General features: G+C 47.4%; 1 protein-coding gene and 1 long non-coding RNA gene across 2 annotated transcripts; one reads left to right on the forward strand and one right to left on the reverse strand.

Annotated features, from left to right (window-relative positions):
• Positions 1–222: 222 nt before the first annotated feature.
• Lingo4 (leucine rich repeat and Ig domain containing 4) lies at positions 223–14,542 on the forward strand. Its single transcript, XM_034501296.2, has 3 exons — positions 223–928; positions 3,285–5,771; positions 14,369–14,542. The coding sequence occupies exons 1-2, from the start codon at positions 864–866 to the stop codon at positions 5,074–5,076; spliced, it is 1,857 nt and encodes a 618-aa protein (XP_034357187.1). The 5' UTR covers positions 223–863; the 3' UTR covers positions 5,077–5,771; positions 14,369–14,542.
• On the reverse strand, positions 12,331–14,372 carry LOC143442050 (uncharacterized). Its single transcript, XR_013109938.1, has 2 exons — positions 13,686–14,372; positions 12,331–13,140 (listed from the first exon to the last, which is right to left on the reverse strand). It is a non-coding gene; the product is annotated as an uncharacterized LOC143442050 (long non-coding RNA).
• Positions 14,543–14,569: the final 27 nt, after the last annotated feature.

Below are 14,569 nucleotides of genomic sequence, written 5' to 3' on the forward strand. Positions count from 1 at the left end.
TCTCTCAGCTGAAAGGTTAAACATAAACCCCAACTTGTGCCGTTCTTTATAAAAACAATTTTAAAGGCTGGAAGTATATGTGTACTTGTGTGCTTGTACAGGGTGCAGGGCACACATGTCTGGTGTTGGGAGACTTGAATGTGACTGCCTAGAATGCATGCTTGCTCTGCAGTTTTATTCCTGTGTCGAGTTAGTAATTCATCTGTTTTATAAGAATTTTAAGCCCCCCAGATTCTCCCCCAGCTAAGCAGTCCCCCAGAGAGACTTAGAAACTGATGCTCAGGTACCCAGCACAAGAGGAATGGCAAACTAAACTGAAGAAAGATATTCTAGACTGAGAACTTTCAACAAATGATACCCACAGGCCCGTTTAGATTTAGAAATTGCACAGAATTACCGTGCATCTAAGAGACTAGAGACTGTGGAAGTGGTGTCCCGGGAACTCTCTAGCTCCCCAGGAGGAACCAGGATGTCAGAAGTCTTTCAAGCTTCCCAGGCTGTCTCGGTAGCCGACCCTGCCCCAGCCCTGAGTCCCCCTCTTCAGTTCCTCCCCCGATTCGATTCGTCATCCCCTAGTGGCTCCTGCTGCAGCCCTCCCTGGTTGCTTTATTTATTTATTTTGCACCAACGGGGTTGCTGCAGACTCATTCTGGTTTAAAAAGGGAGAAGAGGAGGGAAAAAAAAAAAAAAAGAAAAGAAAATGCTTCCTGGCTCTTTTCTCTCCCTTGGTCTTGGCAGCGCGGCCGCAGTAGCGGCAGCAGCAACAGCAGTCTTGCCAGCCGGCGGATGCGGCAGGCTGCCGGGCATTGGGGAGTGGGGAGTCAGACACACAGGGGAGGTGGAGAGGCCAAGGTGCTGCTTGGATGGGACAGGCCTCAGCCCTGGAGAGATGCAGCGCCCAACTTGATGCCACCCCCCAGCTTCTCCGGTAAGTGCCCCTTCCCCTCTGTGAGCAAGTCTCAGCTGCCCTTTCCCGTGGCATTCTCAAAGACAAGGCCACGCTAAATAGCCTACAAGAAAAAGCTTGCCCCCCCCCCCCCCCGTTACCCTAGCCGACCATTCATCCTATGATTGAAAAAAACTAAAATGTCCCAGGTACTCCTAGTAGACAGAGTTCAAGGAGGAGACCCTCCCCCTTCTTTAGCCTCTAGAAAGCCCTCCCCTAATCTATGTGGATACTCCAAAAATTTCTCTCCTAAGTGCCCCTTCATCATGCAGGTCCCCATGCCTCAATCTGATGTGCTTTAAAGTGGATATGTGTTCATATGATTCTGTGGCTGTCATATAGACAAGAAAGCTCCATCTCCCTGAGGGGGCAATGCCCCAGACTCCAGACCCCAGGAGAAGAGAAAGAGTTTTGTAACATCCATTTCTTCTTGCAAAGTGACCAGAGGCCAGTCCTGTGGTCATAGAGGGTAACAAAGGAAGGCTGTAATTAAATTAGCCACCTTATAAATAAAAGATGTTGACCCTAAGTCCCCCAGCCACTGGGCTAGCAGGCTTTGGGGACAAAGAGAAAACTCACATAAGCAGGAGGAAGGGAGCTGGCACACACGCCTCACTGCACTTTTGCTGAATGCAGAGAAAAGGGATGAACAGGAAGTACAGCAACAGTGATGAAGGGCTAGCTGTCAGGTGGACTTCCCAGAACAGGCAGAGGGAGAGGAAAGGCTGGGAATTCTTAGTACCACACAGATACCCATTAGGCCCTGAAAGGGGTGGGAAGGAAGACAGAGACTGCTGCCCCAAGTGCCCCTCACAATAGTTTCCTGCAACCCTCATTCCCTGGTCTTTTCTCTATGGCCATACTGAGGGTTGAACTTGGTATCTTTCTTTAGTTTGCCAACTGCCTTAGTCCTCTGAAGAGGCTAGAGGAGAGTCTCCAGAATGAGTCTCCTGAAGTACAGGAAGGAAAGGGAAGTAGCAACCCCTCCTGTATTCTACACTGGAGAAAATAGGACATGCCGCAGAAAGCTAACTCCACGGCGCCCAGAAAACCTGAAGCCTCAAAGTCCAGAGGTGCAGAACCTGCAGCCAGGGAAACACAGCAGGCTGCCTCCAGGAGTGTCAGCTTGCTCCTGCTCCTGCTCCTGTCCCCCTGCCATCTCTTTCTAATATTCCTCCTCACCTGTGGTCCCCATTGCAATAGCAAGGCAAGCAGAGGCACTCAAGACTAAATATGTCTCCATCTCTATCACCTTGTCCAGCCTCCTACAGTTATCATGGTCACCATCTCCTGATGCTGCCCAGGCTTCTGGTACTCACTGTATACAGATGGGCATTGTGCTTGTATCCAGGTGTCCACTGTGCTACCCAGTGTCTCCCTTCCTCCCACCCATGGCATCAGGTCACGTGCTGTCTCTCCCTCTTTATCCTTGCCTCCTTGTGTCTTCTCAGGCAGCTCAGGTGGAAAGGGGTGGAAGCTCTCTCTCTCTCTCTCTCTCTCTCTCTCTCTCTCTCTCTCTCTCTCTCTCTCTCGCACATACTAACTAGAATCAAAACACCCGTAAGGAAGGATGTAAGAGAAACTCAAGGCTGAGGACTCCATGAAATATTTGTGTACCCTCCACATCCCAACCCCATCTATAAGATAAGAGGTGCTGTCCTTGGAGTTCTTGTAAAGGATTCTCAATCTCATCCAGTGCCTCTGTACTCTGTTCCATGAATAATATACAGCCAGGCTTACCATCACACAAGCATTTTGGGGACACCAAATTGGCTAGTCTGGGCCTTGGGCCAGGCTGAAAGAGGGCAGAGACTGGTAGAAGCTGAAGCATGTGTGTTCCCTAGCTTCTGATGATTTGGTCAAAGTGAGGGCCTTTTCCCAGGCAGCACAGGGTCAGAAACTCTCTCAGGTCTGGATGGGATCTCCCTGCGCCTTGGGTAAAGTTGTAGGTGCCACATATGGGAGACTAAGAGTGGGGTGAGAGGAACATAGCAGAGTTTGCAGAAAGCAGATGTCAGGGAGATGGGTCCTGAAGAATTCCTGGTCTCGTAGACACAGGGGAAAGCTCCTTACAGAGATGCAGACTGCTTTCCCCACTACTCAGCCCCTTAAACTTCCCACCACAGAAATCAACTTGACTAGTGATCATGCACAGGAAGTACTTGGCCAGTTTTCCATGGCTGCAAAGGAAAGATTTCCCCATTAGGGTACATCAAGTTTCCCTGGTTGTGTGCCACACTTGCTGGCAAGATCCACCTTAAGAAGGTTCAGTACAGTGCAGGGTCATCACCATCTGAAGCCACTTTTCAAAAAAAGACCATGTCATCATCTATTCCAGGCCTCAGGGGATGGACGCAGCCACTGCTCCAAAGCAAGCTCGGCTCCCATGGTCCCCACTCCTTTTCCTGCTCCTCCTGCCTGGAAGGAGCATCAGTAGCTGCCCTACTGTGTGTGACTGCACCTCCCAGACCCGGGCAGTACTTTGTGCCCATAGGCGACTGGATACTATACCTGGAGGGCTACCACTGGACACAGAACTCCTGGATATGAGTGGGAACCGCCTGTGGGGTCTTCAGCGTGGCATGCTCTCCCGACTGGGCCAGCTCCAAGAACTGGACCTCAGCTACAACCAGCTCTCCACCCTTGAGCCTGGGGCTTTTCATGGCCTACAAAGTCTACTCACCCTGAGGCTGCAGGGCAATCGACTGAGAATTGTGGGACCTGGGATATTCTCAGGTCTGTCTGCCCTCATGCTGCTGGACCTCCGCCTCAATCAAATTGTCCTCTTTCTAGATGGAGCCTTTAGTGAGCTAGGCAGCCTCCAGCAGCTGGAGGTTGGAGACAATCACCTGGTGTTTGTGGCTCCAGGGGCTTTTGCAGGGCTGGCTAAGCTAAGTACCATCACTCTGGAACGTTGCAACCTCAGCACAGTGCCTGGACTAGCCCTTGCCCAGCTCCCAGCACTAGTAGCTCTTAGGCTTCGAGAACTGGATATTGAGAGGCTGCCAGCTGGGGCACTTCGAGGGCTAGGGCAGCTAAAGGAGCTGGAGATCCACCACTGGCCATCCCTGGAGGCCCTGGACCCAGGGAGCCTGGTCGGCCTCAATCTGAGCAGCCTAGCCATCACCCGCTGCAATCTGAGCTCAGTACCCTTCCAAGCACTACACCACTTGAGCTTCCTCCGAATCTTGGATCTATCTCAGAATCCTATCTCAGCCATCCCAGCCCGAAGGCTCAGCCCCCTGGTAAGGCTCCAGGAACTCAGGCTGTCAGGGGCCTGCCTCACCTCCATCGCTGCCCATGCCTTCCACGGCCTGACTGCCTTCCACTTGCTGGATGTAGCAGACAATGCTCTTCAGACTCTAGAAGAAACAGCCTTCCCTTCTCCAGACAAACTGGTCACCTTGAGGCTGTCTGGTAACCCCCTAACCTGCGATTGCCGCCTCCTCTGGCTGCTCCGCCTCCGCCGCCGCCTGGATTTTGGCACATCCCCCCCTGCTTGTGCTGGGCCCCAGCATGTCCAGGGGAAAAGCCTAAGGGAATTTTCAGACATTCTGCCTCCAGGCCACTTCACTTGCAAACCAGCCCTAATCCGAAAGTCTGGGCCTCGATGGGTCATTGCAGAGGAGGGAGGGCATGCTGTTTTCTCCTGCTCTGGAGATGGGGACCCAGCCCCCACTGTTTCCTGGATGAGACCTCAGGGGGCTTGGCTAGGAAGGGTTGGGAGAGTAAGGGTGCTAGAGGATGGTACCTTGGAGATCCGTTCGGTGCAGCTGCGGGACAGGGGGGCCTATGTCTGTGTAGTCAGTAATGTCGCTGGGAATGACTCTCTGAGGACCTGGCTGGAAGTTATCCAAGTTGAGCCACCAAATGGCACTCTGTCTGACCCCAACATCACTATGCCAGGGATCCCAGGGCCCTTCTTTCTGGACAGCAGGGGTGTGGCTATGGTGCTAGCAGTGGGTTTCCTCCCCTTCCTCACCTCAGTGACCCTCTGCTTTGGTTTGATTGCTCTTTGGAGTAAGGGCAAGGGCCGGGTCAAGCACCACATGACTTTTGATTTTGTGGCACCTCGGCCCTCTGGGGACAAGAACTCTGGTGGTAATCGGGTCACTGCCAAGTTATTCTGACCTTTCCATCCACACTGAAGACCACCCAAGACCACTTTAGAAGTCAAACGGAAAGGGAGGACTAAGGTCTCTTGAACCTCAGCTTCAGGCCAAACAGCACAGCCTCCCACACCTGCTGCCTGCATTATGACTGCTGTTCTAGTCTGAGCATGGCCCCATGCATCTTCTCTGAGAGTCCCAGGGAACTGCAGATACAGACCTTATCGTCAGCACATCCCCCGACCGCAGGTACCCACTCACACAAGGCAGGAAAGCTACACAAGGCTCCAGTCTGCTCTCCATGTATGTATATCCTCTAATAGCCAGGACAAGTTGCCAAACACAACCATAAGATTATCTCGGAAGTGGAGCTGGGAAGCACCTCCAGCTTCTTAGAGTCTGCTCATCAGGCAGGCAGGCAGGCAGGCTCCCTTTCTTCTCTGCTACCGGGTACCCAATCTAGCCAGGGCCCTTAGGTACAGGAAGGGATTCCAGCCAAGGATTCCAGTGGATGCAGGGGAATATGGCCTGACTACACTCTGGCACTCAGCCTGCAGGAGCCTCCACCACCTTCCTGACTGTCAACAGTCACCGCAGTGGCAGAGAGAATCCAACATGATCTCTGGAACTTCATTTACTTCCATCTACTTCTTCCTCTTCCTCCCATTTCAGCCATCGGTCATCTAGCCTCTACCTCACCAAGCCTGGCACAGAAGGTGAGGAGGCCCAGGAGGCCTACAGAGGTCAGCACTCCTCACCCCCTTGGTCTGCATCCTTTCCCCCTTCCTCTCCTCTCTAGAGACAAAGAAGGCAAGATTCTGCCATCTTTGAAGGGATCCCTACACAGAACTCTCCTATTTCACATCTTCTGCCATTCCCAGTGTTGTGTATCCCAGGCATGCTTGGCAAGGGGAAAGCCAGAGGGGAACTACTAGGGAAAAACAGGCTAACAACCACAAGAATGCACAGGTGTGAGCCAGGGTAAGCAGCTCGGCCAGCCACAGTGAGAAGTGGGAGGGAGAGGGCAGCAGCTGCCTGGGTGGATATAGTGTGGTCCCAGTGGGAAGCTGTCCCTGGATAGATGTCACCTCGGAGAGGAAGTGGAGGGAGAGGTAAAGATGCTGACTACCACTGTGTGTTTCCAACAGAGGATGGAGCAGAGACCCAAACACAGAAATGCTGGGTGCTTGGTGACAGCATCAGCACCACAAGGGGAGGAAGAAAGGGGGGATTTGAGGACAGGAGGAGGGGCTGACAGGTGGAGAGTCAGGCAGCCCCAGGGACTCTCTTTTGGCTGCAGCATCTACCCAGTGTCCTTAGTTTCTCTCCTCCTTGCTGACTCCCTGCCCACTTCCCACTGAAACGCATGCCACCATGAGCTTTCTAGCGGCTGCTGTTGTCCTTGCTCTAAGGAGATTTCGCTCACTGGCTCACTGCAGATGCTTTCACCTGTCAGGGAAAGCATCTGGCTTCTCTGAACCAGCAAAACTGGATTAGAGAGGACAAATGTGCTTGGGAGGGCCAAAAGTGGTTGTAAGAATTTAAGGGTTTATAGGGTGAACCTGGAGAAAAGGACATTCTTGAGACATAGGCAATGCTAAGACCTCAAGCTCCTCGGGGCCCTCACAGTCCAAGGAGCCACCCAGCAACCTCCTCTTCTCCCTCCTCTTCCACCAGCAGCTTGTTAGGCTGGGACCTGGAAGATGCCTGTGAGCTGTTCCCCATTACTCCTCTTCTAAGAGGTTTTTTAAAATTATTATTATTTTATGTGTATGTATGAGCATCTGCATGTGTGTATGTGCACCATGTGTGTACTTGGTGCCCACAGAAGCCAGAAGAGAACATTGGATCCATGGAACTGGCATTTCAGATGGCTGTAAGCCAACATATGGGTGCTGGTAACCCAAGTCTTCTACAGAAGCAACAAGTGCTCTGAAAACATTGAACCATTTCTCCAGCCTCCCTCCCAACCTTCATTCCCCCCTTTTAAGACAAGGTCTCATTTGTCGGTCTGGAACTCCATATGCAGACCAGATTGACTTTAAACTCACAGAGGCCTGCCTATGCCTAGAAAGTACTGGTATAAAGGCATGTGGCATCAAGCCTATCCCACCTCCACCCCACTCCATATTCTTGCATAGGTTTCTGAGGAGACCTTAGAGAAGTGAGGTCCGTCCATTTAAGGTCACCGTGTTGAACACTTCACCAGCTTTTATGGTAATCTGCAAGCCAGTCCTTTACCTGACCTGCATGGAAAGGGTGCTCTTAGCTCAGTTGTGATTGTACAGGCTAAGTTGTGTGTGTGGTGTGTGTGGGATGTGTGTGTGTGTGTGTGTGTGTTTAATCCTCACATTAATCCTAAAGGTAAATTAGATTGAGTTGCTCAAGTGCACAGAGCTGGTTAATAAGGAAGCTATACTTAAACTCAGAAGTGACTGACTCCCGATCTACCATTTCTACTCTACCACCAGAGTCGTCATTTTGCTCTTGTAATGGACTCTCCAAGCCTCTTGGCTGTATGGCATGAGGCTGTAAGAAAAGTGACATTTCTATGCTACCCACTCCACTGTTAAGGGAGTCTGGGTCCAGCCATTGATTCTGACCTTTCTCCTCTAACTGATGTGCCTGACTCCAGAAGCTGCTTTTACTTTCTTCTCCCTCTCTTCTCTTAGTGGTCTGTCTGCCTCAAGAACTGCAGAGAGGAGCAGAAATTCCAGGCATCAGACCAATGGAAAGGGAATGCCTGGGTCTCTCAGAATAGAATTTTATCATAAACTAAAACATGTACTTCAGGGGTTCTAACTTCAGAACCTTGGGTTAAAGAAGGACTTCCAGTATGGTAGAACAACTAGAATCATTTGAATCCACTCACTCTGTCCAGCTTTTGTCTACCCCTGCTGGAAAGGACCTTCTTGAAACCATTCCAATCCCGCCTCCTTCCTTCCATTTTGGAAGAGCATCAGAGTCCATAGGCTGACAGAGCTATAGACTTAAAGCCCTCTGGGACCATTTCAGCACTCTTCCAAACTGGTCCCTGATGGATTGTTTCCTCTGATTTCTGACTTCTGGTTTTCCTTTGCTATCCTGGATTCTATTCAAGGATGAATGCTCTACAAAGTACACCCTCCTCACCTTGGAGTCACAGGCTTCTCTTGAAATCATCCAGTACAAGCTATGATGGTAAATGTATCTCATTATCCAGTCACTCTAAAGCAAACACAGACCCCATGGGGTTCAGGTTAAGGCCTTGGGTCTTGGAAGCCTGTTTCCAAAGATAAAACTGAGATCAGGGATCAAGCTGCCTTTGCTCCCCAGTGTCCATGAAAAACAAGGATAAAGGGATTACAGTGTAACAGAGATGCTACAGCAGGTGCTATGGGGTGGTCCCTGTCCCCTTCCTCTGTCACTACTCATCACTCAAGGACAGGTGGGGACCTCTGGGTAGAACTCCTGCTCTAAAGAGGAATATGAGGATAACTCAGGCTAGAGAATATCTCAGGATAGCAGCTCACAAAACCTGTTTCTCTAAACTGCTAGGTAAAGGAAACAAAGTAAGAAGCCTTAGAGCAATAGTTCTCAATGTGGGTGGCGACCCCTTGGGGCCCAAATGACCTTTTCACAGGAGTTGCCTAAGACCATTAAAAAAAATACTGATACTTACATTACAATTAATAATCATAGCAAAAATTGCAGTTAAGAAGTAACAAAAATAATTTGATGGTTGGGGTCACCACATCATGAGGCACTGTGTTAAAGGATCACAGCATTAGGAGGGTTGAGAGCCACTGCCTTAAAGTGTGCTGGTGGAGAACACTGAGCATCTCTCTCCTGGGACCCCTGATCAAGATGTAAAGACAGGATCGCAGCACCAGCATAAACGACAAGAGTAAGCCTCCCCGAGCCAAAGACTGGTTTCTAGTGGAAACTTGATCAGTGGGGGAGGAGGCATCCCACAACTTCAATCCTGCTTTGGGCTCCTGAAGGAAATGAGATGAGAAATACTAAATTCCTAGGGACTTGGGGGTGAGTTTGAAGCCGTTTCAGTCGTTCTGCTGCTCCTCGATATTATGAGTAATACCTGGATTTTCATTATCCTGACTAAGGAAGCCCTCCAGGGCTGGTGAGATAACTCAGCCGGTAGAGTGATGTGACCTGTGTCAGTCCTCACGACCCACACGGTGGGAGGAGAGAACCAACTCCCACAAGTTGTCCTCTAATATATGTGCATGACCACACACACATATACACTCGTGCACACACATGCACACACACACACGCACGCACAAATTACTAATTAAATTTTAAAATAGGTTGCTGTGGTATATAATTTTAGTTTTTAATTCCTACTTTGAACTTACATTTGATTTCTTGATCTGCCCTCCCTGCTTCTGGAGCTGGAAGATGATGGGCCTACAAAGCAATTATGTGCTCTTTATAATAATACTAGACATTATTCCTTGGATTTAAATACTCTACCTTCTATCATTAAAAAAAAAAAATAGCTATAGTGGCTAACAAAATGACTTAGTAGCTGATGGTGATTGCCACCAAGCCTGACAGCCTGACTCGATCCCCTGGACCTATATGGTGGAAGGAAGAGCTAACTCTCACGAGTTGTTCTGTGGGTGCTACACATGTACCACAACACATTCAAGAAAACACACAAACACAAGCACACTTTCCGACTGCCATACTCACACCATGCATTCACACACAACCTCACAACAAAAACATTTAAAGGAAAAAAAAAAAAAACATTTAAAGGGTAAACTAGGGATAGATAGCTCCCCAATTAAGAGTGTTTGCTGCACTTGCAAAGAACCTGAATTTAGGTCCTACCCAAATTCATGTGAACATATCCATATACACATGGAAATAAAATATTTTAAAATTTCTATAGTAATCAAGGCATTCAAGTATCTATGAATAATCTTAAGATGCATGTAAGTTCTACATGATAAAAACTTTAAAACACAACAATGGTACATCCAAGATGAAAATTTATGGGAAGATTCTAGATTATAAATACAACAATGCTCCTTTAATCTAAAAATATGTGATTCCAATAAAAAAAATAACATTAGCAATAAAACAGAAAAGTAAATTATGGACAATTTTCACAGTGTACTATGACACAGTAAGAATAATAGATAAGCACGCTTCATATACATTAAGTCTAAATCTTGCTGAAATAATTCGAACAAAGGAAGCTAAACGCCAAAGAGCACATTCTCTGCGACCCCCTCTTGAGGAGTGTAATGGCAGGATGGGGCTCATGGGTGGTCTCTGGGACACTGGTAATGTTGCTTTTTGATTTGGTGCTGCTTACAACAGATAATCCATTTTTGAAAACTATATATACATATGGCCATATGGCAACTCATACTTGTAGTTCCAGAACTCTTGAGGGTGAGGCAGGAGGATTTCCTAGACCACATACTGACTTCCGAGCCAGCCTGTGCTACAGAACAAGAGCCCATCACAAACCAACAAATTGTACATTTATCATTTGTACAGGTACTATAAATTATTTTTTAACTGTGTCAAAATACATAGCATGTATTAGCGGTATTAGAATATGAATAGATCAATGGAACAAAATAGGCTTAAAGAGACAGCTGGAGAGGTGGCTCAGCTGTCAAAAGCACTTGCTATCCCTTGCAGAGGACCTGGGTATGATTTCTAGCATCGTCATGGTGGCTCACAACCTTCTGTAACTCCAGTTCCACCTTCTTCTGGCCTCTTTACATATTAGAATTGCACATGGTACACTGATATACATGAAAATAAAATATTCATACACAAAATAGACTCAAAGATATGTAAGAATTTGAGAAGTATAAAGGTATATTCAAAAATACAGAAAATATGAAAAGTTGGGTAAAACAAAGTTGTCTGTCTCACATCTTTATGCCATAATAAATTCCAGAAGAGTCAAAAATTTATACATTCAAAAATACAAAATGTCTTTTTTAAGAAAAACAAGGGTTTTAAAAATAATTTTAAGTAGTAAGAGACTTTTCTAAACAATATGAGCCCAAAAATTATTTTTAAAAAAAAGTCGATAAATTCAACTACATAAAAATTACTGGAGCTGTGAAGCTGGTTCAGCCAGTTAAAGGCCTGCTCTGTAACCATAAAGGTCTAAGTTGGGGTTGGTGCACTCACATAAAAAGCCTGGGGCAATGGAACATCTGGGAAGTGAAGGACCAGGCTGGTCTCTGCAGCTCACCAGTCAGTTAGCCTGGCCTAAACACTAGTTTCAGGTTCAGTGAGAGACTCTGTCTGGTATTATGTTTTGTTGTTGTTTTGTTGTTTTCTAAAATAGGATTTATCTGTGTAGCGATGGCTGCATGGAACTTACTCTGTAGACCAGGCTGGTCTCAATTACCTGCCTCTGCCTCCTGAGTGTTGTGATTAAAGGTGTGCACCGCTGTCCCCCAGACTGGCTGGTTATGTGTGTGTGCTTTGTGTGTTTTTAAAGGTAGGAAATGATTGAGGAACATGTCTGTGTTCTATGTTTGACCTCTGGCTTCACACACACACACACACACACACATCACAAAGCTCTTGTACAGCAAAACTGTAAACAAAGTTTGAAATTACATAGAAAAGGGGCTGGAGAGATTGCTTATCAGTTAAGAGCACTGGCTGCTATTCTCTAGAGGACCCTGGTTCAATTCTCAGCACTCACTCGGCAGCTCACAACCACTAGTCACTCCAGTTCCAGTGGATCCAGGGCTCTGTAGGCACCAGGCACACACATGGTGCACATATATGCATGCAGGCAAAATACCCATAATCATAAAAATAAGAATTATTTAAATAAAAATGGAAAACAGTAAACTTGAAAGAGGGAAGTATTTCTAACTTACATACAATGAATAAATATTAAGATTTAACATGTAGTAAAAAATTAACAAAGCATGTAAACAACTTGCAAAAAGTACAACTGCACTTAAATACATTACATGCAGCCTTACTTATAATAAATGAAAAATAAAGTTGCAATGACATAATAATTTCCATTATTGGATTGTCCCCTCCCCCAAAAAAATCAAGCTGTGTGACAACATATGGTGTCAGTATGCTATCAAATGGGTCCTTTTCATGCATGCCTGGTGGGTGCAAAACTTTTTAAACTTCTGTGGAAGGCAATCTGGCAATACTAAATCAAATCCTTTTCAAATATTGTCAATTGAGTAAAAACTGGAAAAATGTTTGTGGGAAAATCTTTGCAAAGCTGTGTAATCCAAATATAGTAACAAGGCATAATTCTTTGAGCTAATGTTTGTATTTGTAAGTATTTACCATGGAGATACAACCATCTAAAAGCAAAATGAAGCTGAGCATGGTGATTCATGCCCAAGTGCATCTCTGTAAGTTTGAGTCCAGCTTGGTCTACACAGAGAGACCCTGTCTCAAAACAAAACTGGTCCACACAGAGAGTTCCAACCAATCCAGGGCTATATAGAGATACCTGGTCTTACAAGTAAAAAAAAAAAATTTTTTTCTGATCAAGGCCCAAAGCTTTAATGTTCAGCTCTCAATTTAAAGGGGAAGACCCAACCCACAACCCCTCCTGGTTTCAGATGGGTGGGATAATCCATAGTCCATTCCAGGTCATGGCCGGAGATGTCTCAAGGCAAGCCCAGGGGCAGTTCTGCTGTGTTCTGGGCAGCCAAGGTGGGTAACTCCACCTAGATCCCGTCACTTGACCTTGCTGTGTCAACCAAGGTCTCTTCAGGCTTGCTCATGGGGGGAGAGTACAGTTTCCCCCGTTTTGGTTAACTTAAAAAGAAAAGAGAGAGGTGAAACAGGAATGGAGTCGTCGTCGTGATATCTGGCTACTTCCTGCTGACATTGGGGGCGACGTGTCTCTAGGGGGAACCTAGAAGAATGGCTATGGGGGATGTAGGAGAGTTGGCTGTGTCCTGCTGTCCAGGGTTTATGGAGCCCATCTGAGGATAGGTCAGGAGGAACAGGTCCAGTAGAAGCAGCTGTGTAGGGTACACGACTTCATCCCATCTGGGGTACCGAGTAGCCGGGCTTGTTGGGAGAGATCTTTGTGTGAAGGCAACTTATCTGCTTGAGACACAAGGTTCAAACGTTAACAGCAATATGATTATCCAGACAAGTAAAAAATTTAAAAGTGCAAAGTTTGCTTAAAAGTAAACATGTTAAAATTCTGGTTAAATACATCTCCTACATCCATGTCATATCTTGAGATTTAACTAAGAGGCAGAAAGGTATGTTGCTATGAAAAGCTTACTAACATATATAAAGAGAAAGTTATAAAATTGTATGTATAGCATGCTTTCAACTGTGTAAAAATACATTGACATGTATTTTAAGTGTGGAACACTTGTGAAAAATGTCCCAAGAAACTGGTTGCACTGGTTGCCTCTGAAGGGACATTGTGTGCAATAACCTTTTGTTACTTGTGAATCTTCTTGACGGTGCATGTATTATTTATCCAAATATGTTTTTTGAATGACTAGAAGCCAAGCATGTTTGTAAGCAAGCCCCAACTACTCAAGAGCCTGAGCAAACAGAATTTAGGGACAGCCTGGACAACATAGCAAGCCCGTCTCTAAAATAACAGTAATAATAATAAAGGGGAAACTGACCCAAAGACATCTGAACGACCAAACACAATGTTGTGTTCACTCAACAAATGTTTATTGAGTGTTCATCGTGTGCCAGGCATGACACACACGGTGGTGCAAAAATCTCCGGGAAACTTGGAGCGACTGTGCCCTCGCCGTAGAGTGAAGGTGGTAGAAGGGCCAACCGTTCCTAACGGTTGGGAACGACCAAGGCAGCGGCTGGAATTCAGTTTTTCAAGCAAACCGCTGCCTGCCAAATCCTCCCCCTTCCGCACGCAGGACTACGGCCCAGGCCAGGGCAGGGAGCCGCAGGCGTGCTCCTCCTACAGCTGCCTTACCCGGGTGGTGGCCACGGTGACTTTCGGTCCACGTGGCGTGTGCAGCGCCCGCCCCCATTTCACTCCTTTAACATAGTTGCTTTCCTGTGCCCTGGCCAAGATGGGGTTGGGAGGACGATCTAGGCAGAAATTCTTAACAGATAAAGTGGCGCCGCAATCGTGAGGTGACTTCCCCCAAGGCCGCTGGCCGTGTAGTGACTCCGTAGGCCTCGGGACACCCACGAGTGACCCAACACCCACCCCCATCCCCAGCCTCGGAACGCCGAAGTCCCTCCAGGCTTAAGCCCTCATAACCTCCTCCTCCTCCGACAGATTAGAGGAGCACCGAGGACTTCAGAAGTCTCTAATTGGCTATTTAATTCTCAGCAGGTGCAAGCTCCATAACAGAATTGGCTTCCCCGGGCTCTAACTGGCTGCAGACGTGAGCCGGCTTGGACTTTCATCCGGGTCATTGGACTTCAGCGCGCAGCAACCACGTCGCTCACGGCAGCCCGCAGACGGATTGGCTGCGGCGGAGGAGGGCGATTGGTCAGACTTCAAGGCGAGCGTTGATTGGTAAGGATGCGC

This window comes from Arvicanthis niloticus, chromosome 4, assembly GCF_011762505.2.
Source record: "Arvicanthis niloticus isolate mArvNil1 chromosome 4, mArvNil1.pat.X, whole genome shotgun sequence".
Taxonomy (NCBI): Eukaryota; Metazoa; Chordata; class Mammalia; order Rodentia; family Muridae; genus Arvicanthis; species Arvicanthis niloticus.